The following is a 27017-nucleotide window of genomic DNA, read 5'->3' on the forward strand; positions in this document are numbered from 1 at the left end:
AATTCCCTCCGGCTGATCTCTTTAAACACAGACAGAAGAGACTTTTTACAACGACCTTGAAGCGAGTTGGGCGGGTGGGGGGGGGGGGCGGAATCAAGACCTTAAGAAAAAGCAAAACACAAACATGTATTTGGCTCACGGAATTTTGTAGAACACACGCGTACACACACCCACATACACACACGTTTCTCGCAGCAATAAATTTCCTAAGAGTCAACAATAACAGAAAGAGTAAACCCACCACTTGCTGTCCTGGAAAGAAACAAACCAAAACAAATCCTTTGAACATGTCTCTCAAGTGCAGGGGAGCGTCCTCTCAGTAAAAGTCCATGGGGAGAAAGAAAATTGCACCCTCCCCACCCCCCAAAAAATGGGGTTGGATGTAACACATAAAAAAATTCAAGCTTCTTTCAATAGTATCAGTATTAAAATAACACATCTTCCTTAAAGCGCTTGAGAGATGACATTGGGGCAAAAACACTCAAAACAAAATCCAACCGATGCGTGATCCTATGATTTACGTAACATCACAAAGTTGCAAAAGGCAAAAATCAGAAGCAAAAATCCGAAACCCATCAAAATACAACAACCCCAAATCCCGAGCCACCACACCAACAAGAAAAAAAAAACCAAAACTGTCCCAGATAAAATAAAGCAAATGAACCCACCGAAAACTGCTTGGCAAATATTTTTCTCGTGGTGCCTAATATTCTAGCTGGAAAGAGCTGTGGTGTTTATTGTTTTTTTCTCTTACTCGCCTCGAAACCTACTATATATAACAGACTTTTCCCAAAGGTTCGAACCTCTCGCTCCCTTTTGTGTGTTGAGCTCGAGGAGCTGAGTTTACGGGGAAGAGAGGAGGAATTAGCCCCAGACCCCGGGAAAGCAAAGCGCACTCCCCCTCTTATGTCACCGAATAGCAAATTAGTTCTCAGAATTCCAGAGGCCGAGCTTTGCTACAGCAAAGACGCCGACGTCACAGAGGGGGCGCCCACGTGACGGTGGCGGAGCAGGCTGTACCATCGCCCGGGGGCCGGGGAGGGAGAGCCACCGTCTGGCCCCTCGAGTCTCACACCGAAACCTCCAAACCCGAGACGCCCAGCCTGTGAGGAACCCGAAATATGCCGGACAGTGGGAAAATATTGTGGCTTTGAGGGTTTTCTATGGGCCGAAGCAGGCAAAAGTCGCGGAGAGCTGACACCGAGTCCTCCCCTGCCACGTAGCAGTGGTAAGGCCCGCAGCTCAAATTCCGAGAATTGAGCTCTGTTGATTCTTAGAACTGGGGTTCTTAGAAGTGGTGATGCAAGAAGTTTCTAGGAAAGGCCGGACACCAGGTGATTATTGCTGTTGCTGCCGCCGCTGCTGCTGCTGCTGCCGCCGCCGCCGCCGCTGTTGCCGCTGGTGCCGCTGCCGCCGCCGCTGCTCATGATCATTATTTTACCTTTTAATTCTTTTTTTCCGCTCTTGCCAAATGCTTTGGCTACAAGTTTCCTATGTGTATCTATTGATGTAAATGTATATATTTATTTATTGTAGTTGTCAGGTGTTAAAATAAATGCCGAAGATTAGTCCCACGTCTCTCCCACTCTAGGATATAGATTTTTATATATTTACTATTTTATTCTTGTTGTCTTTGAGTGAATTGGCCGGTTTGGGGAGGCTTTTGCCACCCTCCCTTGTGTTGTTTTGGTTTTTGAAAAGGAGGTGGAGGAGAGGAAGGAGGGGAATTAGGGGGCGGCCGGAGCAGAAAGGACGAGACAGTGCTTGGGGGGGGTGATTCGGGCAAGTCTGGGGGCTGTCTGGCCCCAGACGGCGGAGAGGACGCGCGCTAGCGCTCTCGCTCTTTCTGCTGCTGCTTGCGTACGGCTTGTGATCTCGCTGGATTCGTGCGGCTGTCTTTTTTCCCTCTTTTCTCGCTTGCAAACTGCCTTCCTTGCTCCCTCGCTCCAGCCTCGCCTTCCCTCCCTCCCTCCTCCTTTCCCTCGCCTCTCCTTCCTTCCCCTCTCACGTCCTTCTTGGTCACTCCGGGAGGCGAGGAGGGAGGCTGCCCGCTCGCTCGCCCCGCTGGCTCCCTTCCACCGGCCTTGGTCCTCTAGATTCCCTACCTCCGAGCCGAGATTTGGGAGGAAAAATGCAAGCGAACTCCTCATTTTGTTTTTATTTTTTGTTTTTCATAAACCCAGTTGAAGTATGGGTTCTACTCTTTCTTTTCACAGCCGTGATCTTCCTAACGTGATCCGAGTGTTTTGGTGTCCCCTTCCCCTGCGTTTTGGGGGAGGTTTAGCTTGCCTGGGGGGCGGGGATGTTGAATACTTTGAAAATTATTCTTTCTTGGTCGCAGTCTAGGGAGTCGGGAAGCCCCGCGCGCTCCCTCTCCCTATCGTGGGGAGAGAAGCTTGTGGCGGGACGGGGATTTGGGGGGTGGGTGGGAAAGGGGTGCGCGTTTGCACCTGCGGTGCTGTTCAGCGTGCGGAGACCCCGGGAACCTTCGCAGGACGGCCCAGCCAAGCGGGAAGGTGGCGGGATTTCTGGCGGTCGCGGTGTTTGTATTTTGGGCGCTTCGTGACTCGGTGTTAGCTCCCAATGGCTGTTCCCCCGCTTTCCTAAATTTTATTTTTCCCATGGTGCAAGCTTTGTAAAAATAAACAAACAAACAAAAACTGCGGGCCGGAGAGTAGCCGGCGTCAAGGCTTCAGATTCCCGAGGTCCTTGCGCTGGGCGAGGGGAAAAACAAACAGCCCCAGCCCGCGGTCCTACGTGCGAGACCCGGGAGGAGAGAAGGGCACTTTGTGGCCCCGGCTGGGGGATCAGGCGCGGGAGAAGGGGGCGCGGGCGCGAACGGGAGATCTTTGTGAGTGATTTTGCAAAAACGGATTGCGAGGTTGGTTGGATTTGCAACCTGTGGCTCTCCTTGAGGGAGTAAGAATGCGGGAAGGCGGCGGCGGCGGCGGCCCGGGGCGGGAGTGGGTGGGGAGTTGGAGCCTCGGAAATCGGCTGCGCTGGGGAGCAGCGGGAGCGAGGGGCCACCCCGCTGCCGGATGCAGTGGCCGTGGTAAACGTCTTGAGAACTGTGGATTGCGTTGCCTTTATGATGCCGTATTATCTTGGAACTCTGGCCAAAAATGGAACTAGTGTGGCAATAATGAGTTTTAAAAGCTATTCTATGGAAAACAAGTACACAAACCTACAAATTAAAAAAAAGCATGAAAAAGACCCTTTTTATGTTGTACACTTTCTCGAAATGTTTGACTTGGTGGTGGGGGTCCTGACAGCTGAGCCGAAGGAATGACCCCAAAGTGGGTGCTCAAAGTCCAGAGCTGTTACTGGGTCCCTGACCTCTTCTGTGAGCTGGCCATCCCCCCCAGGAAACTGATTTAATCCTTTATGGATTTTTTGTTCAGTTTATAGTTTCCAGGAGGTAATCTTGTAATGCTTTACTCTTTTTCTTTTTTTTTTAAAGTAAAATATCAGTAGATGCATTTTTTTACTTAAAAAAAAGTAAAAAGAAAAAAAGTGGGGCAGGAGAGAAGGAACCAGGGAAAGGGCTGTTTAGAAATACAGTTTGTGGCTCTGAGCGATGCCACCGGCTTCCTCTACAGAGACTGCCAGTTTCCCTTTTTCTTTGCAAGGTGTGTGTGGTTTTAATAAATAACTTTAAAAAAAAGTAAGAGGGGGGCCCGCAGGATCCGTCAGGAGACAGGTATCTATTTTGCTCATTATTTACTACTAAGAGCCTTTGGCACTGGAACAGAACCTCGTAAATCTGCAACCCAAGTTGAAGTTCATCTGGCCCTAGTCCACCCGCTATTCCTGGAGGTAGCAAACATGAGCTCAGAGGAACGAGGTGAAATCACATTCTTGCTTTAAAATATATGTGTGTGTTTTTTTAAAAGGAGAAAAGATATTTGTCTCTGGGGGAGGAGGAAATGGAAAGGGAGTACCAGGAGATGGGCATTCCCTTGCTAAAATGACTGTAGTTGAGTCTTCAGGCCAAAATAGAAACCTGAAGATGGGAAATAGTCCTCCCTCCCCCCACTTATAAATAGAAGGTTCCAATATCCTATTTGGAAGATTTCCAATACTGCAGGCCCAAGCACTGACTGGTTTTAAGGGTCTGTTGATCGTGACAATAAGGCTAGTAGCTGTTTGTAAAAACCGGGCAACTTGAAGAAGGCAGCTAGAAGTGGGAATTCTCCAATTGGCCATTTCCTCTATGCTCAGTTTTGAAGGGTTCTACCCCTTGCTTTCTTGAAAAGCCTGTCCCATTTTTATTGTGGGTTTGGTTGACAGGAATGGGACTCTAAACTCTTAAGCTGTCGTTTGCTGAGCCTTAAAGAGTTCCAGTTATTGGTTGAGTAAATGGTAGCCATGGCTAGATGTCAAAATTCTTCCTTCCCTCTCTCCTTTGCCGGGTAGCCACACTCACAACCCACTTTGTTGTGAAAAATTTAGCGATTCAGAGGAGGTGGTGCGGCAGCGCCACCCCTCGGTGGGTGAAACTATCTATTTGCAAAAGTCAAATATTTGAAAAATGTTGTGAAATGACCTTATGAGGATTTTTTTTTTCTTTAGGAAGGGGAGATAAAAGTAGCTTTTTAAACAAGGACTTTGCAGTTGATCTCTCAAAAGGAGGGAGAAAAGCTAGGATGGTGTCATAATAGGCGAAGTAGTTCGAGTGTGTGTGTGTGTGTGTGTGTGTGCGCGCGCGCGCTCTCTCTCTCGGGGAGGCTTACCTGGTTGGCTCTAAGTAGGCGAGTTCTCCGGGCGGAGGTAGCCCCCCTTCCCTCTTGGACTTGACCTCTCAGGGCACCAGAATTCTGCTCTCTGTCTGATATTGAGACAAGGAGGAATGTTTCGGTGTAAAAAACCATAGCGACTGGAAGTCCTGTAGTTTTGCTGGCTGTTGAAGATGGTGTATGCGGGGGTGGGTCGGGGAGGGAGGTTTGTGGATGGACTGGGGCAATGGTAGGCTGATCCGTAGCCGGGTTTGGAGTCCTCTGGGAGTCAAAGTAGTGTGGCGCGTGCCAGTTGCCTGCACTGCGCAACAAGTGGGAAAGCCGGCGCAGTGATCCGAGCGAGGGTGCTGTGTTGTGGGAAAGCTGGCCGGTTTCTCTTCGCCCCACTGGAAGCCGGGAACGGCTCCTCCCAACCCTCCCCGCCTCCCACTCTGAGACGAGAGCCCCACCAAAAGACCAACTCGTTCCCACTCCCCCATCCCCGGCTTAGCCGAGCGCTGTTAAGCCTGCCCTTGGCCTCCAGGACCCCTTTTCTACGTGGGAATCAGTTTATTCCCGACTTTTTTGCTGGTCGATCAGTGTTTGGTAGAAAGCTCTGGTAATGCCGTCGACTGCCTTCTGCTTTTTGAAGACATGTGTACCCTTTCTTTCTCTTCCCAATACATTCAGCCTTTCGGGCTGGAAGAATCAAGGTATACTACATGAACGCAGCTCCAGATACCGCGTTTTGGTTGCTAGAGGCCTGAGCATCGGGAAGAAGGAATTACATCTAGTAAATTCAGTGTTTTCCAGCTTTGCCCTATGGAGGCACCCCCCTTCCCTTAAGAGACAACAACAGCAAAAAGGTGGGGGGCAGTCGGGTGTGGAAGTCTGTGGTCGCGCGGCGATTTTCGCACGGACTGAGTCCGCCACCTAGTGGTAGGTCCTGGCTGAGTTCCCCGCCTAGGGCAGTGGACCGACCGCGTCACCTACGGGTCCCCAAGTATCCCAACCAGGTGCTAGGACTGACAGAGGGAGGGTACCCTGCAATGAGGATGACACCCAACCTCCAAAGTTTTGGTACGATGGATGAAAATTAGAAAGGCTGCGGATGCTTGCTCCATCCACAGCCACTCAGCGACGGGCATCTGCCTCCGCTAAGAGAACCAAAAAGTACCCGATTCTGAAAACACGATTTCCAAGTCGCTGTGGCCTCTCCCCCGGAAAAGTCAATAGTGGAGGGATGCCACAGAGGCTCTAGGACATATATCGCTTTACAGAAACAGGCCTGATGAGAGGGTTAATGGTGAGTTAGTGACCTAACCGGAACCAGATTTTAAGCTTCTGAATTCCAGGTCAGTGACTTAAAGTCAAAGGCGAGTTTATCTCCGCCCCTTTGAGTTATCTAAGAGAAAGGAGCAGAAGTCAGAGGGAGCCATGATTTTAAGCTCTTAGGTAACCATTGTTGGAAAGGGTTCCCCAGCTGTCTCCGAGGAATTTGTTTAGAAAGCATGGCCCAAGATTTTCAGTAACAGACATGAAAAGCCTACGGTAGTGCTCGGGGGTGGGAGTCTCAGTTCTTGGGAGGGGGCTGTGCGTGTGTTAGGGCGTGATTAAAGCCCAGTCCCTAGACTTGCAGAGATGCACCTCGCTGCTCCCGAGGCTCACATTTGGATCCTGAAATAGCTCTCTTCCCCTTCTTTCCAAACTTTGTTTAGTGGCTTGGCGAGAAATCAATTGTGTGTGTGGGTCCTATGGACAGACAGGCAGAGTGAAATCCACAACAGCTTCTCAGCAAAGTTTTCTTTCTCGGAGCTCAAAATTTAAGATGGCAAACGCGCGACCGCGTGCTGGCGGCCCCTAGCGACCGCAGGCGCGCACACCCGCGGGAGAAGCCGTTGTTTCCACCGCCCTGGTCCGCCGGAATCGAGTTCCGCCTCTCCCGCTGCGGGAGCTGTTGGAGGCCGCGTCGGAGAAACGCGCCTCTGTTCGGGTTGGAAACGAATCTGGGGACGTGTTTGAAGAGCGGTCAAGTTTGACTCATCGCTTTCCAAGGACAGTTAGTGCCTTCCATCTTCATTAACGTGAATAAAGACCTTGGCTGACTTCTGTCCAGATCGGATTTTTAAAGGCATTGTTTGCCTGGGGAGATCATGCCTCTCCCCTCTCCCGCCAGACTTTTTACAAAGGCCGAGCCCGGTCCAGCCAGGATGGCCAAAATATCTTTGCTCGTGGTCGGCTGGCATCGACTGCCGGCCCTTTCTGGAAGGCTGTCACGAGCTGGGCGCCTGGGGAGCGTCCTTTCTGCAGCTCCTCTTCAGATCTTGATGATAAAACACATCCCTCTATTTTATTGCATTTCCTAGAAGCTTGCAGGCTTGCAAGAGCGCTGTTGGCAGGAAGTGTGATAGAAATGAAAGTAAGGACATAATGTCCCTGAACACCTCCTCGGTCACCCAAAGCGACTGCCGAGGCCACCGCGTTATCAAATTCACTTTCATCTACTGTCTTCCTACCCTCCCGCCCCCCAGCCAAGAGCGCGAGGAGTGTGTCTCCCCCAAAACAAAAACAACTCGGCGGTTTGACCCTACCCCGCCACCTCCAGATCACCATGGCTAGACCCGAGCAGCTCATTAGCTGAGACGCTGCGGAGAAAGGGAGCGCTCCGGAAGGAGCCCTGATGCTTGGTTCTGTTGCGGTAGCTCCAGCCTTATTAAGATACCCCGTCCCTGCCCCTGAAGAGTGCTCCGCACTTCCAAATTCTCCTTTGGGTTTCTCAACGAGTTATTGGAGTTATTAGATTACCAATAATCCAAAACCCGAGCGGGATATTGAAGGGGGAAGGGCGGAACGCATTCTCCAAATCCGGAGACTGTGTCTAAACTAGGTCAATGGGAAGGAGGGGCGGGGCGACAAGGAGTTGTCGGTTTTAAGCCTTGATGGAGGGCTCCCTCTAGTGTTAGGCAGCGGTAAAACACGATTAGGTTTGAGCTAGTCCCGGAACCACTGGACTCCTAATTTCCAATAAGTGCATTTACTTAATTTTAGCTTCCCTTCCTAGATTCTCATCCCATCCCATATTAAATTTCAGCCTTCGCTTTCACCTTTATCCCACCGGGCGAAGGGATGAGAAAGTGGGATTTTATGAAGCCAAAGAGGCCCAGTCTTTACTGACCCCGCCTCCGCTGCTGATGTGTTGCGCGGAGCACCGTGACGCTACCCGGCAGTTTTATGAGTGGACTGCGGCCTTACAGGTTGCATCTTTCGCGCCCCCTACTCCCCACCTCCCGGCCCCCAAAAGTGCCTCTCGGAGCCCGATACTGAGACCGATTAGGCGATGGCGCCCAAGGATTATAATTCCGAGGAAGGCCACGGGAAGGCGAGGCAACCTTGGAGCGCGCCCATGAACGCGATAGGGTTTGCGCCCAGGGCCCTGCCGAATCCTGACCTTTTCTTTATGGTTTCGGAGAAATCCGATTCGGAAATTCCGAAATCTGGCCAGGTTCGGCCTGACAGCTCCTATTCTAAAGATCTTAGGCGGAAACCGAGCCGAGCTGGGTTCGCCTTCTTGCCAACGTAGGCGGAAGGGGCTTTCGGTTTAGTTTTCCTCCAACTCGGCTGGGGCGCGCTGGATGGAGACCCTCAGTCCTCGGGACTCCATCTTTTTGACCTTGAGGCCTCGCCTAACCACTCCCTTTAAAACAGGGAGAGGGGCGGGGGGCAACCAAGATGAGAGAAAGAGAGAGAATAAAAGACACACCAGGCAAACAAACACCGGAATTCGGCAACTTGAAGTCATGAAATAAGCCTGGGATTGGACTCGAAATCCTGGGTTCTAGACCAGCTGTGCCTGACTTTTTCTATTTATAAAATTGTTATGGGGAAAGGGTTGAACTAGGTGAACTGCAGGAGTCCTGGACCGGGAGCGGACGAGGTATTTAGGGGAAAGTGTGCCGTATTCCTCTCGAGCCTCCTCCCCGGGCGCCCACCCCCTCCGCCAACCTCGCCGGGTGAATCCCCGGCTGCCCGCGCGGCGCAGGCTGCGATCCTGGCGGCCGTCCGGGCCGGCAGCTTCCTGGAAAGTTACTTCTCGTTGGAGCCGGCGATAGGCAGAGAGTGTTCTTTGAAATCCGCTGAGTTGAGATCGACTACGTTCCGGGAATGAGAGGGTTGTGCCATTCCCCTCACTGCCCCCTGCCTTGACGGCGTAACAGGAAAAAAAAAGAAAGAAAGAAAGAAAGAAAAAAGGCACACATAATGTTCGTTACCGAGGTGCACGAAAAGTTGTTTTTGAATGTAACCAAATTAAGGGCTGCCACCGGGGTACCGCCGGGCCTCCGCCGCGCCTGCGGGGGCTTCGAGGTGGACGGGCCGCGGTGCGGGCAGCACGCCCGGGGGTGGGCGGTCCCTGGCAGACAGGTACGGTGTGATGGGGGTGGGCGAATCTGCGGATCTGCGCGGGCTTGCCCTGGCCGCAGGGCTCGATTTTGTGCCCTTGTGTGCGAGCAAGAGACGGGGGCTGCCTCTGGAGGCGGGAGGAAGAGGCTGGGGTCTTTCATATTGGCTGGCTTTGCTCTCCTCACCTCTTGTCTCTCTCCCTCTCCTTTCTGCTGTCTTCTTTCTCTTTGACTTTTTTGTTTTTTATTTTGGAGGGGGAGTTCCCTGTTTTTTTCTTCTTCAAACCCTTTAAAGGATCTGCATTCTCAAGGTGCCTCATTGAAAATAGACAGGGAAAGCGCCAAAGGAGAGAAAGTGTGTGGGGTGGAAAAGACCATGTTTAACTCTCACTTGGTGGTTTCCGCGACTGGGGCTGGCTGGGGTGGGGAGAGCCCACGTCTGGGCCCTTGCAGATGTCAGTTTCTCCTTGACAGCTCTGCTCTCTTGGTTGTTTCTGTGGAATGAGTCTTGCGTTTGGCATTGGTAGGATGGCCGAAGCTAGGAGACGGGATTTGTCCCGGGCTTTGCTTGGAATTAGTTCTGAGATCTTGGGCAAGACATCCCCTGGAGCCTCAGTGGCCTCCCAGTAAATGGGAGCTGTTATTGTTATCAGCCACAATAGTGGATGGGAAAGAGCTGAGTGGTCCCGAAAACCAAACCAGATGCTGTAGTGCTCCCACACCTGCAGCATCTAGAGGGCGGCAGCGTTGCCCACACCCACTGTAACCCACATACTCACTAGCTGTGGGGCTCTGAAGACAAAGCTAGCTGAGAAAGGAGTGGACTTAATAAGGACAGGGGCCTTAGTGTATGTGCATTGTTTTTGGTCAAGCCAGGCCAAGAGGTTTACAGTGGAAAGTGCCCAGCCTAGGGCCTGGCTGACAGTGGACCCAGGGGAATTGTTTTGTTTGTTTGTTTGTTTCATTCCGCATCTGGAGTGAGTCATTGCCACTTGTCAAGGTGAAATGGCAAATCTGGGCTTCCTGTGGTTCCAAAAGTCTGTGACTGGAAATCCACAGGCAAGATGGTGTTTGAAGCTTGTTCCAGGGCAGCCTTAGGTATTCCAGAAGGGTTGAGGGATCTCTTCCACGGGGGAAGAGGGGACGGTTTATAACCTCACATGTGTCTTCAGCATTCGTTTTCCAAGGAGACCATCATTGGACTTTGGTTAGGACCCATTTGGTGTATCTCTCTTTGCCCATCTTGAGTTAGAATGGGGAGAGGAGGAAATAAATAGGTTCTTTTGTCTTTTTCTATCCTCTCCCTTCCCCCATTTCCTTCCCCCATCCCCACTCACTCACATGCACACATTAACCTTGAAGCCGATGAGATTGAGTGACTGGCACTTGGGACCACAGAGAAATGTCAGAGTGTTTGGTTACAGACTCAAGGAAACCTCTCATTTTAGAGTGCTCATTTGGTAAGACTCAGCAGCCTGGAATGGGGGCAAAGTGCTTGTGTGAGGGAAGGAACTTAAAAATGAGATTCACCCACATCAGGGTGCTGTCTTGCATGTTCTACAGCACGTAGGCTGATTTGGAAAGGGAACAGGAATTTAAGCCAGAAGACCTAGGGCCAGGTCACTCACCGTTTATGTGGCCCAATATGACCTCCCTGGCCTCGGGCCCCTTTACCCGGAAGATAACTCTAAAGGGCTACACTTTTTAAAAAGTCGGGCATGGTGGGGGGGGGGTTCAAATATTGTTTTGTTTTGCAGCCCACATGTGATCATAAATGAGAGTCTTTCACCTATGCTTTAAATTATTTTGTTTTAGAGAAACCAATTTGGAGAGGGTCCATATTTCCTAAGCACTTCCTGGCCAGTTCTCAGCTAAACCACACAGTTAAATCTTTCACCAGCAGGGGGAAGCACAAACTTGGAAGTTTGTAGCCCTGTATCTGGTCTTAGACCCAAGAGGGATGGGAGGGGAGATTTTAAAAAAGGAGAGAAGAGTAGATATACCATCTCAGGTTGTATTCTGCAGATTCCTTATTCCGTCTTAAGTGTTTCAGCTAGTCAGGAAATACTGCCTAGCTGTTTGTCCTGAGCAAGCCACTTGAACCCAAGTCTCAGTTTTGTCATCAGTGAAATGGGGATAAAGATGTTGACCCTGTTGGCCTTCTGGAATCATTCTAGGCCTTGAAAGATAATATTTTAACAGGTTTTGAAAAGCATCCAGAGTTTTTAGGCCCCTGAAGGATCATTCTCATTAGTATTGAAAGAATCACTTTTATTATTTTTTTCTTTCCCGTAAACTCAAGGGCCTTTGGATGGCATACATTTTTTACTCCGAGAGAGGAAATAAATGTGTCTATGTATATGTAATTAATGTATGAAATTGTATTCCCAGTACTCAGGGTAAAAACATTATTATCTCATGGCTTTGGATGCCCGTTGTTTCCGTAAGAGCCGAGCTGGAAAAAATGTTTGCTAGCTTGTGGTAAAACCGCACCAGCTGGCAGGCTGCAGCTATCAAAGTAAAACTAAATATGTGTGTCCTAAAATAAGACTATAGTGGACAATCTTACATTCATTAAATCAATTTCTGTTTGCTTTTTCTCTTCCCTGCAGGTTTTAAGCAAAATTTTGGACTGTGAATCAAGGCATTGGGTAAGTAAATTGAATTATATGCTTTACAATTTTGTGGACAAACTTTTCTTTTAATTTGCCAATGTATGTGTCTCTGTGAATGGTGCCACTTTTCATTAGATGAGATAAAGGAGAGCCGATTGCCTGTCCGTCACACCCAGCCCCCACCCCTTTGCCCCCGCATTGGACTGTCTTAACACTGTAGTGCGATCACTCATTCCCTTACTCGTTTCTCTGTTCACATTAATTTAGCCACCTACTATGCCACCAGCAAGGCGCTAGGTGCTCAGGATACAGTCAGACAATCCTGAAGGCTAGCAAGGGAGAGACAGATGGTGGCTGGGATAATGAAATGAGATGCCGATGAGAATAGCTACGATTTTTGAGAATCTACTGTGGACCAGGCACGTATCTCTAAGTTTTACAACTGCATAGGAATTACTACTCCCATTTTGGGAAACTGAAGCCCAGAAACCGTAAAACAACTTGCTCCAAGTCACACAGCCTGCAAGAGGTATGGCCCATGCGCTAACCTTCAAAGCATGCTTTCTCTCCCCTGTCACACACTTACTGCCTCTCAATGCTGGCAGCGTGTTTGGTATGTGGAAGAAACATTCAACAAATATTCATTCCCTTCCTCTTTCCCCAATAGGGTTTTCTGTTAACAAGTTGGTTAAAGATTATTAGCTCATTGTACAGACATGAAGAGTAATGCCCAGAGATGGGCCATGAATTGTTCAAAAGCAAACACAAGGGAGAAGGCTAAGCCACCTGCTCTCACACTCCTGGTAAGAAGGAAACAGGTTCTGGAGGACTAACAAGATTCTGACCTTTTCTTTCAGGTGAAGAAAAAAATGGCCTCGCCGGCTGACAGCTGTATCCAGTTCACCCGCCATGCCAGTGACGTTCTTCTCAACCTTAATCGCCTCCGGAGCCGTGACATCTTGACGGATGTTGTCATAGTGGTGAGCCGGGAGCAGTTCCGAGCCCATAAGACGGTCCTCATGGCCTGCAGGTGAGGGGTCTGGAAGCAGAAGGTGGACGACGGATATAAGGGGAGCGATGATGCCGGCTGCCAGTGTGGAGCGTGGAGGCCTCTGGCTGTGTTTGGGATCACATCTCATTTTTCTCCAGATCTCCAGCACATGGCCTGGCCGAGTGGGTTCCCAGGAAGCAAACGAATGAACACACTTTTAGAAAAGAAAGCGTTTCCATTCTGTGGGGATAGAGGGAGAAGAAATCATATACTGTCTCTGGAAGAGATGTGTTTTGGGCAAACATGGAGACTAACTTCAGTGAACCAGTGAAAAAATGAAAAGTGAAAGCGAGTTTTAAAATATTTTAAGCAAGTTAATTTGAGATCTTTTGCTCTTTTTTTCTGTGACTGTATTTATTTATACCATGACTATATTTCTATGGGTGTTTCCGAGCATATGTAAGTTGGTGAAAGTGAGCTGGCTAATTCTTCATACTTGTCAAGTATTTCAAGTGTTCAGAGCAATTTATGTTACAGCACCTCCCTGGATCTCCATAGTGGCCTGTGTTATGGATGGCACGATTAGCTCCATTTCATAGATGATAAAATGAAGACATTCATAGGCAAACTGATGTAGAGCCAGGGGTCTTGATTGCTAGTAGAGGACTTATTCAACATCTACAACCAGCACCTTTGTTTTAAATAGTGGAGAGGTTTATAGAGGGAGAAAAATAATAGGTAACGCTAACCGAATGCCTACTACGTGCCAGGCATCAACCTGTCCCCTTCACATTCTCATTCTTGCCACAGGCCTGTAAGGGAGACACTCTTGTTTCTACTTTGCAGAGAAGGAAACCAAGGTGCAGAGAAGTGAAGTCTCTTACCCAAGGTTGCCTAGCTAACTACTGGGTGAAGTCTAGCTCACTTCTGACAACACGCTCAGAAAGAGTAGAATCCAGATGACAGTCCAGAATTCTGGCCTCTCACTGAGTGCTCTTTCCTCTACCAGACATCATGGTACCTGGAGGCATGGCTTGATGCCGACTTGGCTCTCCTAGGAGTATTGACCTTGTGATAGTCTATGGACTTTTAGAAAATCAATAAACTGTAGATGTAGGCATCATTTTATTTGTCATCAATACCCAATTTGCTTCTAAAAAATACAATAAGATTTTAAAAATAAGGATAATGTGATGGAACAAGAAAATAAATGCTTATCCCAAAGATATAGACTCAAAATAGTTACTGCAAATGAGTGCTAAATTTAGCTCTGGTAAGCTGTGCAGTTAAGACCAAAAGATTACAGGTTCTGTGACTTTGTGAAAATCACTTGACCTCTTTGATCTTAGTTCCCCTGTTTGTAAAGGGAGAGAAGGATAGAATCTACCTTGCAAGGTTATGAGGAGCATGGGATAGTGTATGTAAAGTGTGTAATGACTCTCTGGGATTTAGTAAATTCTCCATAAATGGCAGCTATTATTAATTGCCATGGAAGCTCTGGAGCTAGGTCCAGGGGAGAGGGGCTGAGCATCTGTGGTGACTGTAATTGATAACAGTTTCTGTGTGTCTGTTATAGTGAGACATTTCTTTGTTTTACAGTGGCCTGTTCTACAGCATCTTCACAGACCAGCTGAAATGCAACCTCAGTGTGATCAACCTGGATCCTGAGATCAACCCGGAGGGGTTCTGCATCCTCCTGGACTTCATGTACACATCTCGGCTCAATCTGCGGGAGGGCAACATCATGGCTGTGATGGCCACAGCTATGTACCTGCAGATGGAGCATGTTGTGGACACTTGCCGGAAGTTCATCAAGGCCAGGTGAGCTGCCACCTAGATGGAAGCCTTGGAGATGGAAGGGATCAGACAGGGTCAGAAATGCTTGATAATGCTTGCACACAGAAGAAATAATCCTCTGTGATACGCCACAACCTACCTTTCCACTGCTTTTGCACACTCCTGCTACCTAGATGTGCTGTGTGCATCCCCACTTCTTGCTTCCTTCCATTCACTTGATCGACCCTTTCCACCCACCCATCCTGCAAGACCACGCCTGGATGCCAGCTTCTTCATAGATGTTTGTGCAGTTATCACTTTGCTCTTTCCTCAGCTCTTCAGCTGTGTCTGAAAGCCTTTTGCCTGTCTTTTAGACTTTGCCTCTGTTTTCACTATTTGCATACATGTTTTAGTTCTCCTATAGGCTTCCACTGTAACTATTTACATATGCCCCTTAGTTCCCCCACCAGACTGTGGGCTGCTTTACTCATCTTTTATGTCACCCTGCTGCTACTAGAGAGAACATTTATTGAATTAAATTGGGTTCACTGGGTCTAGCCCCCCTACCTGAGGGTTGGTAAGACATGACTATCACAGAAAGGAACCTGAGAGCCAAAGAAGGGAAGAGCTTTGCTAAGTGGAACAGAGACTTGGGCCTTGACTTCTATAGAACCGTTTGATTCAGCTACTCCAGGATAATTGCATCCCTTCTCAGACAGAAAGGTTTCCGGCCTCTGTTTGAACATCTCCAGGAGCCAGGAACTCAGTGTTCCCAGAGCCATGCAGTTCTCCCTTGGATAGTTCGAAAGCTCTTCTTTACAGCGAGTTAAAATCTGGCTCCCTTCACCTTCACTCCTTGGTTCTAGCTCTGTTAACTGCAATCAGACTGAGCTGGCCTATTTTTCACCCACGTAATGTCCCTTCAAGTATACGCAGCTTGAGCTCTTTGTCTCCTGTGGGTGATAAGGGTGGCAAGATCATCATTATGAATGCTTTCTCTGGGTCAGGCCTTACGCTTGGAGCGTTCAGTAACTTGCTCCAGGTCACAGAGCTGCTAAGTGGCACAGCAGGGACTGGAAACCAGGTCTGGCTGCTGCAGAGCCGGGGCTTCCTATGCTGGCACGTGCTGCCTGTTCTCCAAAGTAAACTTCCCCACGGCTCCGGGCAGTATATAGAGCGAGTCCCTTCTTCACAGGGCACCAGTATAACAGTGACCCTCCAAACATGTGGCACCAACATCATATAAGTTCTTCCTTCCCTGAAGCTCAGTTTCCAGGTGTGTAAAATGGAGACAGTAATTCCTGATATCTACATCCCTTCTGTAAGGATGAAATGAGATAAGGACTCTGACAGCTTTATATTCTATAACACTGGAATAATTATAGATTCATTCCTATGTATACGTATGGGACTTAAACATACAAAATCACGTCGAAACAGGCACTGATTGTGTGGGTAACTCATTTCCCTTCTCTGGGCTTTGTTTCCCCAGCTGTGGGCTAGATTGCTAGACTTTTAGCAGAACTGCCTTGTAACTGCAAGTGTTTCCCTACTCCAGGGCCACATCGCCCATGTCTGACTGACTCAAGTGCGAATGTGGTTTCATAGACCAGTGTCACTTGGAAGGTTCTGATTTGGAGGCCGGGGTCTTCTCTCTTTTTGCTCCTGCAGTGAAGCAGAGATGGTCCCTGCCATTAAGCCTCCCCGTGAAGACTTCCTGAACAGCCGGATGCTGATGCCCCAAGACATCATGGCCTATCGGGGCCGGGAGGTGGTGGAGAACAGCCTGCCCCTGAGGAACGCCCCGGGGTGTGAGAGCAGAGCCTTCGCCCCCAGCCTGTACAATGGCCTGTCCACGCCGCCAGCCTCGTACCCCGTGTATGGCCACCTTCCGGTCAGCAGCTTCCTCTTCTCCGACGAGGAGCTGCGGGATGCCCGGATGCCTGTGGCCAACCCCTTCCCCAAGGAGCGGACCCTCCCCTGCGACAGTGCCAGGCCAGTCCCCAGTGAGTACAGTCGGCCAGCCATGGAGCTATCCCCCACTGTGGGCCACAACAACATGTACTCACCCAAGGAGGCAGCCCTGGAGGAGGCACGGAGTGACATGCACTACAGTGTGGCCGAGGGCCCCAAGCCTGCTGCCCCCTCGGCCCGGAGCGCCCCATACTTCGCCTGTGACAAGGCCGGCAAAGAGGAAGAGAGGCCCTCGTCGGAGGATGAGATTGCCCTGCATTTCGAGCCACCCAATGCACCCCTGAACCGGAAGGGTCTGGTTAGCCCGCAGAGCCCCCAGAAGTCCGACTGCCAACCCAACTCACCCACGGAGTCCTGCAGCAGCAAGAACGCCTGCATCCTCCAGACCTCCGGGTCCCCTCCGGCCAAAAGCCCCACTGACCCCAAAGCCTGCAACTGGAAGAAGTACAAGTTCATCGTGCTCAACAGCCTCAACCAGAATGCCAAACCAGAGGGGCCCGAGCAGGCCGAGCTGGGCCGCCTTTCCCCTCGAGCCTACACTGCCCCACCGGCCTGCCAGCCGCCCATGGAGCCCGAGACCCTTGACCTCCAGTCCCCAACTAAGCTCAGCACCAATGGGGAGGACTCCACCATCCCACAGGCCAGCAGGCTCAATAACATTGTCAACAGGTGATTTCAGAGGCAGTCCGGACCTGGGGTTGGGGCTTACCTGGGCAGGGTTCTGGGGTCACTTCTGATGGATGCAGGGGGCTGTGTTCTGCTCTTGCCTGAAATGCTGAGCACATTGGAGGTATGGGCCAAGGCCTATTGATTGAATTGGCCTAAGTGAGGAAGGACCTTAAGCTTCGGTGTATTTTCACAGAGAGAGAGAATTCCCCTCCATGGTAGATGAGCATTCCAAGAATCCCAAGCTCCTGCAATCTCTGTGGCAGGGGGGGAGTCCTCTTACTTGCCTTGGACCAAGGGAGGCTGTGGACTGTAGCACTGAGGGGAGGAAACTGGGCCTGGGAGTGGAGTTTGGGCTCAGGGTGGCCCCCATCAGTGATCAGTGTCTGCTATTTGGAGGTAGGCTTGGGGATAAATAACTCTGTGGCTCCAGATTCCAAGTGGCCTCTGGGCTGCCCTGAGCACAGGGAAGAGGGGATGCAAAAATGCCAGGCAGAGTGCTCCAGCTGCTGAGGCCCTTTCCTCCCCCACACAGGTCCCTGACCGGCTCCCCACGCAGCAGCAGTGAGAGCCACTCTCCACTCTACCTGCACGCCCCCAAGTGCACGTCCTGTGGCTCTCAGTCCCCGCAGCACGCAGAGATGTGCCTCCACGCTACTGGTCCCACGTTCCCCGAGGAGCTGGGAGAGACCCAGTCTGAGTACTCAGATTCCAGCTGTGGTGAGTTCCTTCCCCTCCCTCCCCTGGCCTCTGCCTCTGCTCCACAGGCCTTGTGTTTCCATTTTATTTACACTGTTGTCATTGATTGGGAGAAGCCCCTGGTTGGAAGTCCATTGGCATTTAAATCACCAACCCATGGTCCCACTCTTGACCTCGTAGGGAACTAGGCTGACCAAAGCAAGAGATGGGGAATTTGAGTTAATCTGGGGGACTACAGAAGGACCACACAGCCCTTTCAGCTTCCTTCCAGCAAAGTTGGCTGTGGGGCTGGCTATAACTAGCTCCTGGAGCCTTCTCATGCTCTCCGGACCCAAACTGATTGGTGTGCATGTTGGTTCACCCTGCTAGGCTGTACGTTCCAGAAGGAGAAGCACCCGGCCTTATTCATGCCTGCATTTCCCATCGGGCCTAGTGAGTCTAGCACAGAGTAGGCACTCAGTTATTGTCAGCTGAATTCGATTAGTTGAACTGATTATTAACTGACGTTTCTGGATAGTGTGTGACTGGCCTCCCCAGTTTTTACCTCTTCCTCCAGCTCTGTCTGAAGCAGGATAGCCCAGTGATGCCCCTTCAGGGGTAAACCACCACGATGTGTCATTTCCAAATTGTTAAAACAAAAGAAAAAATTAGTTATTTACACTCAGAGGCTTGGCACAGGGTCATGGACCGATAGTTGGGAGAGCAGGGACTGTCCCCTCCTGGCCCCGTGGCCATTTGCCTTTGCTCTACACTCCAGTTCCTTCTCTCTGGGCCTCTGTTTCTACTTCCACCATCATCTTTGGTCTCCCTATCTCAAACCGTTTGGGAGATATGAAGTCCAGATAGGTGCAAGGGTGACCATGGTCATCATTAATTCCTCCTTTGATGACCTCAAAGTATCTTTGACTTTGATTCATATCTTACATTCCTATGATGCTTTATGTTATACAACGTGCTCCTGCGAGGTAGGCAAGACAGGGGTTTATTATCCTGATTTTGGAGATAGAGACACAGACAGAGGCTGTCTTACCCGAGGGCTTCTGTGTATGAATGTAAGTAGAACTATGACCTGATAAGGAAAGTCAGTTCTCAGAGCTCTCGAGAGAAGGAAGTGCCAAGCTTTCCTCAAGCTGGTGCAGGCCATGTGGGTACCTGTGGGTTTGAGTTTCCCTCCTATACGTTAATATTCAAATCTGTCGCCTTTCTCCTCCACGATCAAGACTCTAAACGCTAAGAAAAAGAGAATCCGCACAGGCCCTTTGCTCTGGGCTCCCGTGAACCCTGGGCAGACAGGGCGCTGGGGGCTCAGTTTGGCCCTGGGGGTAGCTCCGGAGCAGGGAGGCCTCGGAGCCCTACCTCCCTTCCTTGTGGTGCTGACGCTGGTGCCCCTTCCCACCCTCCAACAGAGAATGGGGCCTTCTTCTGCAATGAGTGTGACTGCCGCTTTTCTGAGGAGGCCTCCCTCAAGAGGCATACGCTGCAGACCCACAGTGACAAACCCTACAAGTGTGACCGCTGCCAGGCCTCCTTTCGCTACAAGGGCAACCTCGCCAGCCACAAGACCGTCCACACGGGTATGGCCCTGTACACCCTGCCCCCACCCCCCGAGCTCACCAGGGTTCCCCAGGGGCAGGACGGGGAGAGCATTCTCGAGAAAGCAGTGTAGGGCCTTGGTGCCCGGTGGGGTGAGGCAGGGGGCAGGTGCTGCCCTGGCCTGAGTGCGGGCCTAGCCCCGCCACGTCTTTGCTTAGTGACCCAGCCACTCCCCACATCCTTTGTCTTTCCTCTGACATACTCTGTCTTGCTTCTCCACCTTTGCTGGGATCAGCAGTGTTAATTCCACTGTACAGGGGAAGAAACTTTGGCTGAGAGGGGCAAAGTCGATTCGGTTTTTATAAATCAGAAAAACGCTGAAGGCCTCTTGATTCCCTCTAAGGGCTTGTTCCTTATCAACTCACATTCCTTTCCCAGGTAGCGTCTAATAACCTGATTGTTGTCCAAAGTTGACTCTCTCCTGGTATTTTAAATGGGTCTATTATCCCAGAAACTTTCCATGAAGGAAGGCTGGGCCCTTCTATTGGTTTCCTCTGTCTGAGCAACTACTCCAACTCGGGCCCCAGCTCTCTTGCAAATGGAATCCAGCTGTAGTTGCCACAAGTGGAAAAGCATGTTTGTTCTGAAAGAGAGAAACTAGAGCGGCCTGTGTCTCTCTGGGGAGTGGGTTGATGACTGAATCAGTCTTATCCGAGGGAAGAGCTACAAGAGCCTTCCCAGGTCATCTAAACTCACCCCTCAGGTTCCAGAGAGGGAAACTGAGGCCCAGAGAAGGAGAGTGACATGTCCATGTCCCACAGTTAGATAATCCCAGTGAAAAGGCTGGTTCTTGGAACCTTGCTCCCTCCTTGTCCCACATCCTGCATCGTTTCCCTCCCTTCATGTCACCACCTGCTTTTTGACCCTGGTCGTGGGCAAGGTGTGCTGGTGCATGTGTAAGAGAGGGCTGGCAGGCGGGGGTGGCCAACCCCTGACGCCTCTCTCTGACATCTTCCAAGGGAAAGAAAGCCAAAGTGGCCCCAGGAAGGGCAGCTTGCTTTGAAATCCAGGGCCCGGGGACTGTAGAGACCTCTGCTGAGTGTGGCTTGCCTTTTCCCCTTCTCTCGGTAACAGGTGAGAAACCCTATCGCTGTAACATCTGCGGGGCCCAGTTCAACCGGCCAGCCAACCTGAAAACCCACACCCGAATTCACTCCGGAGAGAAGCCCTACAAGTGCGAAACGTGCGGAGCCAGATTTGTCCAGGTGAGCAGAGGGCGTGGGGAAGGACCCTAGCCCCGGGTGCCACTGAGAGGCTGCGGGGTGTCTGTAGCCCACCCCGGCAGAGCCTCTCACTTCGCTCTTTGCTCTTCTGCGCAGGTGGCCCACCTCCGTGCCCACGTGCTCATCCACACTGGCGAGAAGCCCTATCCATGTGAAATCTGTGGCACCCGTTTCCGGCACCTTCAGACTCTGAAGAGCCACCTGCGAATCCACACGGGAGAGAAACCTTACCATGTACGTTAGCCTCTCGTGGCTGCTGGCTGGCCTGGGACGGGTGCGGAGGTGGAGGGCTGGGGCCGCAGGACTGTTTGCTCTAATCTCAGGCACGCAGTGGGATGACCACTGAACTCTAATGGTCCTAAGACAACCAGCTTGACCTTGGCCTGAGTCTTAGTTTGCTCATCTTTAAAGTGGGGGTGTTAGGCTAGGTGATCCGGGCCTTAGGAAAGAGGTCTGGATTGTGAATACATAGATATCAGAATCATTCATTCATTCCACAATCGCTTATTGAGTGCTTCCAGCACGGCCCTAAACTGGGCTAGATGTCTACTTCAGAGGAGCTAAGGTGTTTGAGAAGGAGCAGTCAGTAGAGTAGGAGGAGAACCAGAAGAATGTGGTGATACAAGGGAAAAAAACAGAGAAAAGGCAACTGCAGGTGACCAGCAGCAAAAGGCCATGATCGGGCCATTGGAATCACAGTGTTCTAGGGCACGGTCTCGGCCAACTATGGCTTGTGGACTAATTTTTGAAATTCCATGAGCTAAGAATGGTTTTTATACGTTCAAATGGCTAAAAAAAAATCAAAAGAATAATATTTTGTGACATACAAATTATATAAAATTTAAATTTCAATGTCCACAAATAAAGTTTTGTTGGCACACAGCCAGGCTCACTTGTGTACGTATGTCTCTGGGCTCTTTCACACTATAATGCAGAGCTGAGTAGTTGTGTCAGAGAATATCAGGCCCACAAAGTGTAAAATATTTACTGTCTGGCTCTTTTACAGAAACAGTTTGCCGATCTCTGCTGTAAAGGGGAAAAATACTGGCCAGGTAGCTGAGATATCTGGGTTCTTCTTCCAGCTTTGACAATGGCCCTTTTTAGGGCTGTGGGCACATCCTGACCCTCTCAGTGGGCCACAGTGAGGATGCTGTAGATGAGCAGTTTTCAAACTGTGCTCTTTCTATCACTGAGGTCCTGCAACCCCGCAGGACAGGACTGGGATGAGACAGTGGCAGTCTCTTTCCCTTTCCAGTTTACATTTAAGTTGAAAAAAGAGTCCCGTGGTTTACAGGTGTGGAAACGACTGTTATAGATGAGGCTGGCTTTGCTGAGTTTATGGCATCGCTCTAGGTCGTGATGGGCATAAGGACGAATGAATGAATCGTTAACCCGTCTCGCAAATTTTAACCTGAAAAGGTGGTTATTTTCATTCGGTTGTTTATCAATCCTTGAGTGAATATCTTCTTACTTGCTTTTGTTCTTGGGCAAATTAATTATCTTCTCTGTACCTTAATTTCCTCATCTGTAAAATTACCCTGATAATAACACCTACCTCATGGAGTCCTATTAAATTAATGGATTCCTGAAGTGTTCAGAACAGTGCTTGACCCATAGTGAGAGTCCAGTTCATATTTGCTGTTTCAATTATTTTCTGGATGTTTAGATGCACAGAAATGTCAGAGTTAAGAGTGACCTTCAGAGTATATTGACTCAGTCCCTTACAGAAGGAAAAGCCAAGGCTCAGAGAGAAATGCCACGCTCAGAACGCACAGCAGTGGGTGCCATAGATATGAGGGGACCTTGTCTCCCAAGACCGGGGCTCTTTCTACTCACTGCCTGCCCATTTAATTTTTTTATTTTTCTAAATTTATTTCCATTTTTATTTTAAAACATATTCTCTATATGAACATATTTTATTACACTTTTATTAGGGGATAGTTTTAGATCTATAGAAAAGTTGCAAAGATAGTATGGAGAGTTCCCATATGTACCCAGTTTTCCCCTGTTGCTAATGTCTTACTTCTAGGGTACATTCATCACAACTAATGAACCCATTCTGGTATATTATGATTAACTGAAGTCCATACTTTATTTGGGTTTTCTTAGTTTTTACCTAAAATGTTTTTCTGTTCCAGGATTGCATCAGGTTACCCCATTACATTTAGTCATCCATTTTACTTTTAAAGAACTTTCCCACTAAAACCATTATCATCCATTCATTGAATCAAAGCAAGAAACAGCTCTACTTGCTAATGCCTTGTTAGCTGATCTGAGGTGTACACACTAACTTAAAGGAATATAACTGCATTTTTAAAGCATATCCTAGATTCCAGAATTTTTATGAATTCAGACTGTTCTAATCCATTTATCCAAATATGTTCAGATTTGTTGCATAATTGTATGAGGTATATTCTATTAGGAACTGGGAAGATTATAAAGTTTAGTAAGAAGTGATCACCACCATCAAAGGATTCCCTACCTGAGAAGGATGCTAATGCATGGGATGGCAAGGCTATCTGGCATTATGTGGCAAGGCTAGAAATCTTACAGAGTCACAGGAAAGAGGGATTATTTTCATCCTTGAGGGATTCAGGAAAGCCTTAAAAATTTGGGGAGTCTGCATCGGAACTGCATTTTTGGTTTAGACTTGAACTTGTGGAGCTGAAGCAGGGAAATGCATCTCAAGCAGGGTAAAAGCATGACCAACACTTTGGAAAGCAAGGAAGGGACATTTGTACACAACTTACTTGTCCCTTAGCAGAAGCCAGAATTCATGTGGGTTCTCAAACTGGCCTTCCAGAGGGAAGAGCTGCCCCATCCCTTGAAGGGAGAATCTCCTTCTCAAGGTCCTTGAGTAATGACATGTTTCTTGAGTTGACGACTAACAGTTTGCCTCTGGTTCTCTTCCAGTGTGAGAAATGTAACCTGCATTTCCGTCACAAAAGCCAGCTGCGTCTTCACTTGCGCCAGAAGCACGGTGCCATTACCAACACCAAGGTGCAATACCGTGTGTCCGCCACTGACCTGCCCCCGGAGCTCCCCAAAGCCTGCTGAAGCATGGAGTGTTGATGCTTTCCATACGAGCCCCTTCTCAGAATCTACCCAAAGGATACTGTAACACTTTACCATGTTCATCCCATGATGTAGTGCCTCTTTCATCCACTAGTGCAAATCATAGCTGGGGGAGTGGGGGGGTGGGGGAGGGGCGGGGGGAGTGGGAGCCAAGGCTGCTCCCCTCCCCCACTGCCGTAAAACATTAAGAAAATAATACTGCTTCTTCTCCTATGTGTAAGGCGAACCATGTCAGCAAAAAGCAAAATCATTTTATATATCGAAGCTGGGGGAGTATGCAAAAGTTCTGACTTGACTTAGTCTGCAAAATGAGGAATGTATATGTTTTGTGGGATCAGATGTTTCTTTTGTATGTAAATGTGCATTCTTTTAAAAGAAGAGACTTCGGTATGTTATCAAAGAGAGGGCTTTAATTTTTTTAACCAAAGGTGAAGGAATATATGGCAGAGTTGTAAATATATAAATATATATATATATATAAAATAAATATATATAAACCTAAAAAAGATATATTAAAAATATAAAACTGCGTTAAAGGCTCGATTTTGTATCTGCAGGCAGACACGGATCTGAGAATCTTTATTGAGAAAGAGCACTTAAGAGAATATTTTAAGTATTGCATCTGTATAAGTAAGAAAATATTTTGTCTAAAATGCCTCAGTGTATTTGTATTTTTTTGCAAGTGAAGGTTTACAATTTACAAAGTGTGTATTAAAAAAAAAAGAACAAAAAAAGCTGCAGAAGGAAAAATGTGTAGTTTTGTTCTAGTTTTCGGTTTGTATATACCTGTACAACGTGTCCTACGGTGCCTTTTTTTCATGGAAGTTTTCAGCGGGGAACGACCGCACCATCCCTTTTGGAAGTGTAGGCAGACACAGGGACTTGGAGTTATCACTAACTAAGCTCTCTTTGGGAATGTTTGTCTCATCCCATTCTGCGTCATGCTTGTGTTATAACTACTCCGGAGACAGGGTTTGGCTGTGTCTAAACTGCATTACTGAGTTGTAAAATATAGCTGTACAAATACAAGAATAAAATGTTGAAAAGTCAAGTCGGTTTGTTCTGGGATTTTTTGCCTTGTGCCGGAATTGAGACTTGGATGAGTCTGTTTCCCCAGCTCTTCACCTGGTGGGAGGTGCTCAGGGAGGGCAGCCACCACTGGCCGCGGGAGCTCAGAAAGGCAGAGGCTGGGGCTTGCTCCTGCTGGCTGCGCAGGGACCTACACCTTTGGCCCCTGGCAACAGGCTGGACCGAAGACTGCAGATTCTGGTCATGAAGCGCTCAGGTGGGGGGTTTTGGATGGACCTCTCGCCTCTATCTCTGGCCGGTTCCCTCCTCTTTCTGTTTGTTTTTTTTTTTTCTTTTTTTTTTTTTTTTGTTGTTTTAACCAGCTTCATTTACTTTATTTCTCACTCAGAGCTCTAGGCTGAGCTTTAGATGAATGACCTCAGTTATAGCCCTTCTGACACCAATGTATGTGTCCTTTCCTCCCCTGGGCCTTGGAGATTTTGCCCTTTCTGTGAAGTGAGAAGGCTCATCACCTCCTGGCTTCATAAACAATTTCTCTCTGCTGGGGGCCAAGGACAGTACTTAGGCATCTGCCTCAACTCACGCATTCCTTAGCCTTGGTGTCTTTAGAGACTTTTTGCTGTCTGCTGTGTGATGGACAGACATCTATAGACTCAGAAACTTTATGCATTGATACGAGCCAAGCCAATCTCCATCCCTGCAGAAATGTTCTTTGTCCCAAGAACTCTGTGTTGGAAGTCAGCCACCTCCTCCTGTGTGACTTGGGACAACCATTACCTCTCTGGGTTCCCTTCCCAACCACCCCTGAGGGGATTGGATTAACTAGATTGTTTATGATTGCATAATTCAGGCATAAGTTCACCCTAGCTTACTTTGACACCCTGTTTTATTTTTACCTCAGAAAACCTCAAGAGCCAAGTTTGATGGATGAGAACTAAGAATGGTGAGGACAAGTGTGGTCCTGGCCACCAGTGCAGAAGAGAAAGTCCTCACTCCCCTGTTCCCGTTCCTGGGTGGCAGTGGCAGTGGCGTGGGGACATGAAGCGGAGCCCTTGCTGCGCCCTCGGGCCTCTGGCTGGACAGTGCTGTCCCTTGGCAGTGCCTCTGCAGCAGGCTCCGAGCACGTGCTGGGAAGGCTGCAGGAGCTGACCACCCAAAGCCCCAGAGAGAGCCTCAGAAAGTCACACCGCCCTCTGCCAGCCACATGGCCTTGCAACTCAGGTTTCCTTTGAAAATGACTTTAAAGGACTTGCCAGCTCGAGGCCTCAGCTCACCCTGCTCTTTGAAAAGGGAGAAAATGATCCCTCTGCTCCCACAGAAACTTGGCAGAAGAACTTACAAAACAGACAGCTTCAGGAATGACAATTCACAGGCCCGAGGGAGGCTGGCCCCAGGGCCGGTTTGCTCCCCAAGGGCCTCTGAGATTGTTTACGTATCATTACTGTTTAATAGAGGGGCTGGGGCAGACAGTGTGGGTGGTATTCAAGTTCAACCAAAAAGGAAGATCAAAGAGTAACTGCAGCCAATTGACAATCAATAATAAGTAAAAGGCAAACATCTCTAAGCAGATAAGCTAGGGCAAAGGGAATATAAAATTTTTATTACAAAAGCGTGACATGAACGCAACTTTTCACAAATGCATAACTTACAAAACAGGGTGATGTTTTTCTCTATGTTGTGGGGTTTCTCGAGGAAAGGTTTCTAAGGACCAGAGTGGTGGTTGGAGGGTGGACCTGGAGAGGGGGGTTGGTTAGAATCAATTTAGGAGCTGGAAGGGATAGGGATGGTAAGGATTACCTAGTTCAAATCTGTCCTCAACCCATGAAGGGACTGAGATAAAGAAACTAGGGTGCCCTGGGGTAGAGAGTGGAGGGCAGTTTCCTGCCCCTGGCCCCACCCTGAGGGAAGGAAGCACAGTCACAAATGTTCCCATATTAGAAATAAGAAAACTGAGGCAGGGACTTGTCCAAGGTCACACAGCCAAGAAGTGGCCAACTAATCTGAGTTCACACAACTGCTTGTTGGTAGAACTTCAATCATTTCCTTTTCTTGGGAAAAATGAGCTATTTCCTTTGGAATCTGGGTTCCCATTCCTCTGTCTGTCACTCATAGTACATATTTATTAAATGTGGTAATAACATCTTGCATTTGTGAGGTGCTTATGATTTTCAAAACACCTTGGTATCAATGATCACATTCAATCTCACAACCACTCCTCAGAGTAGAGGTGACAGAGGGGTGGAAACCTCAGAAACTCCGGGACA

The 27017-nt window shown here is 49.0% G+C and overlaps 1 protein-coding gene across 3 annotated transcripts; it reads left to right on the plus strand.

The window, feature by feature from the left end:
* The first annotated feature begins 1267 nt into the window (after nucleotides 1-1267).
* On the plus strand, nucleotides 1268-24775 carry BCL6 (BCL6 transcription repressor). Of its 3 annotated transcripts, none has more exons than XM_082624427.1 (10): nucleotides 1268-1334; nucleotides 11725-11763; nucleotides 12585-12757; nucleotides 14318-14539; nucleotides 16166-17137; nucleotides 17670-17854; nucleotides 19240-19407; nucleotides 20501-20631; nucleotides 20746-20883; nucleotides 23563-24775. In XM_082624427.1, exons 3-10 carry the CDS (start codon nucleotides 12597-12599, stop codon nucleotides 23704-23706), a joined length of 2121 nt encoding a protein of 706 aa, XP_082480553.1. In that variant the 5' UTR covers nucleotides 1268-1334; nucleotides 11725-11763; nucleotides 12585-12596; the 3' UTR covers nucleotides 23707-24775. The 3 variants fall into 3 exon arrangements, with proteins under 3 accessions (XP_082480553.1, XP_082480552.1, XP_082480554.1); XM_082624426.1 differs by lacking the exon at nucleotides 1268-1334 and adding an exon at nucleotides 2433-9134; XM_082624428.1 differs by lacking the exon at nucleotides 1268-1334 and adding an exon at nucleotides 9151-10572.
* Nucleotides 24776-27017: the final 2242 nt, after the last annotated feature.

The sequence above is a fragment of the Mesoplodon mirus genome, assembly GCF_964341445.2.
Source record: "Mesoplodon mirus genome assembly, chromosome: 6".
In the NCBI taxonomy this organism is placed as follows: domain Eukaryota; kingdom Metazoa; phylum Chordata; class Mammalia; order Artiodactyla; family Ziphiidae; genus Mesoplodon; species Mesoplodon mirus.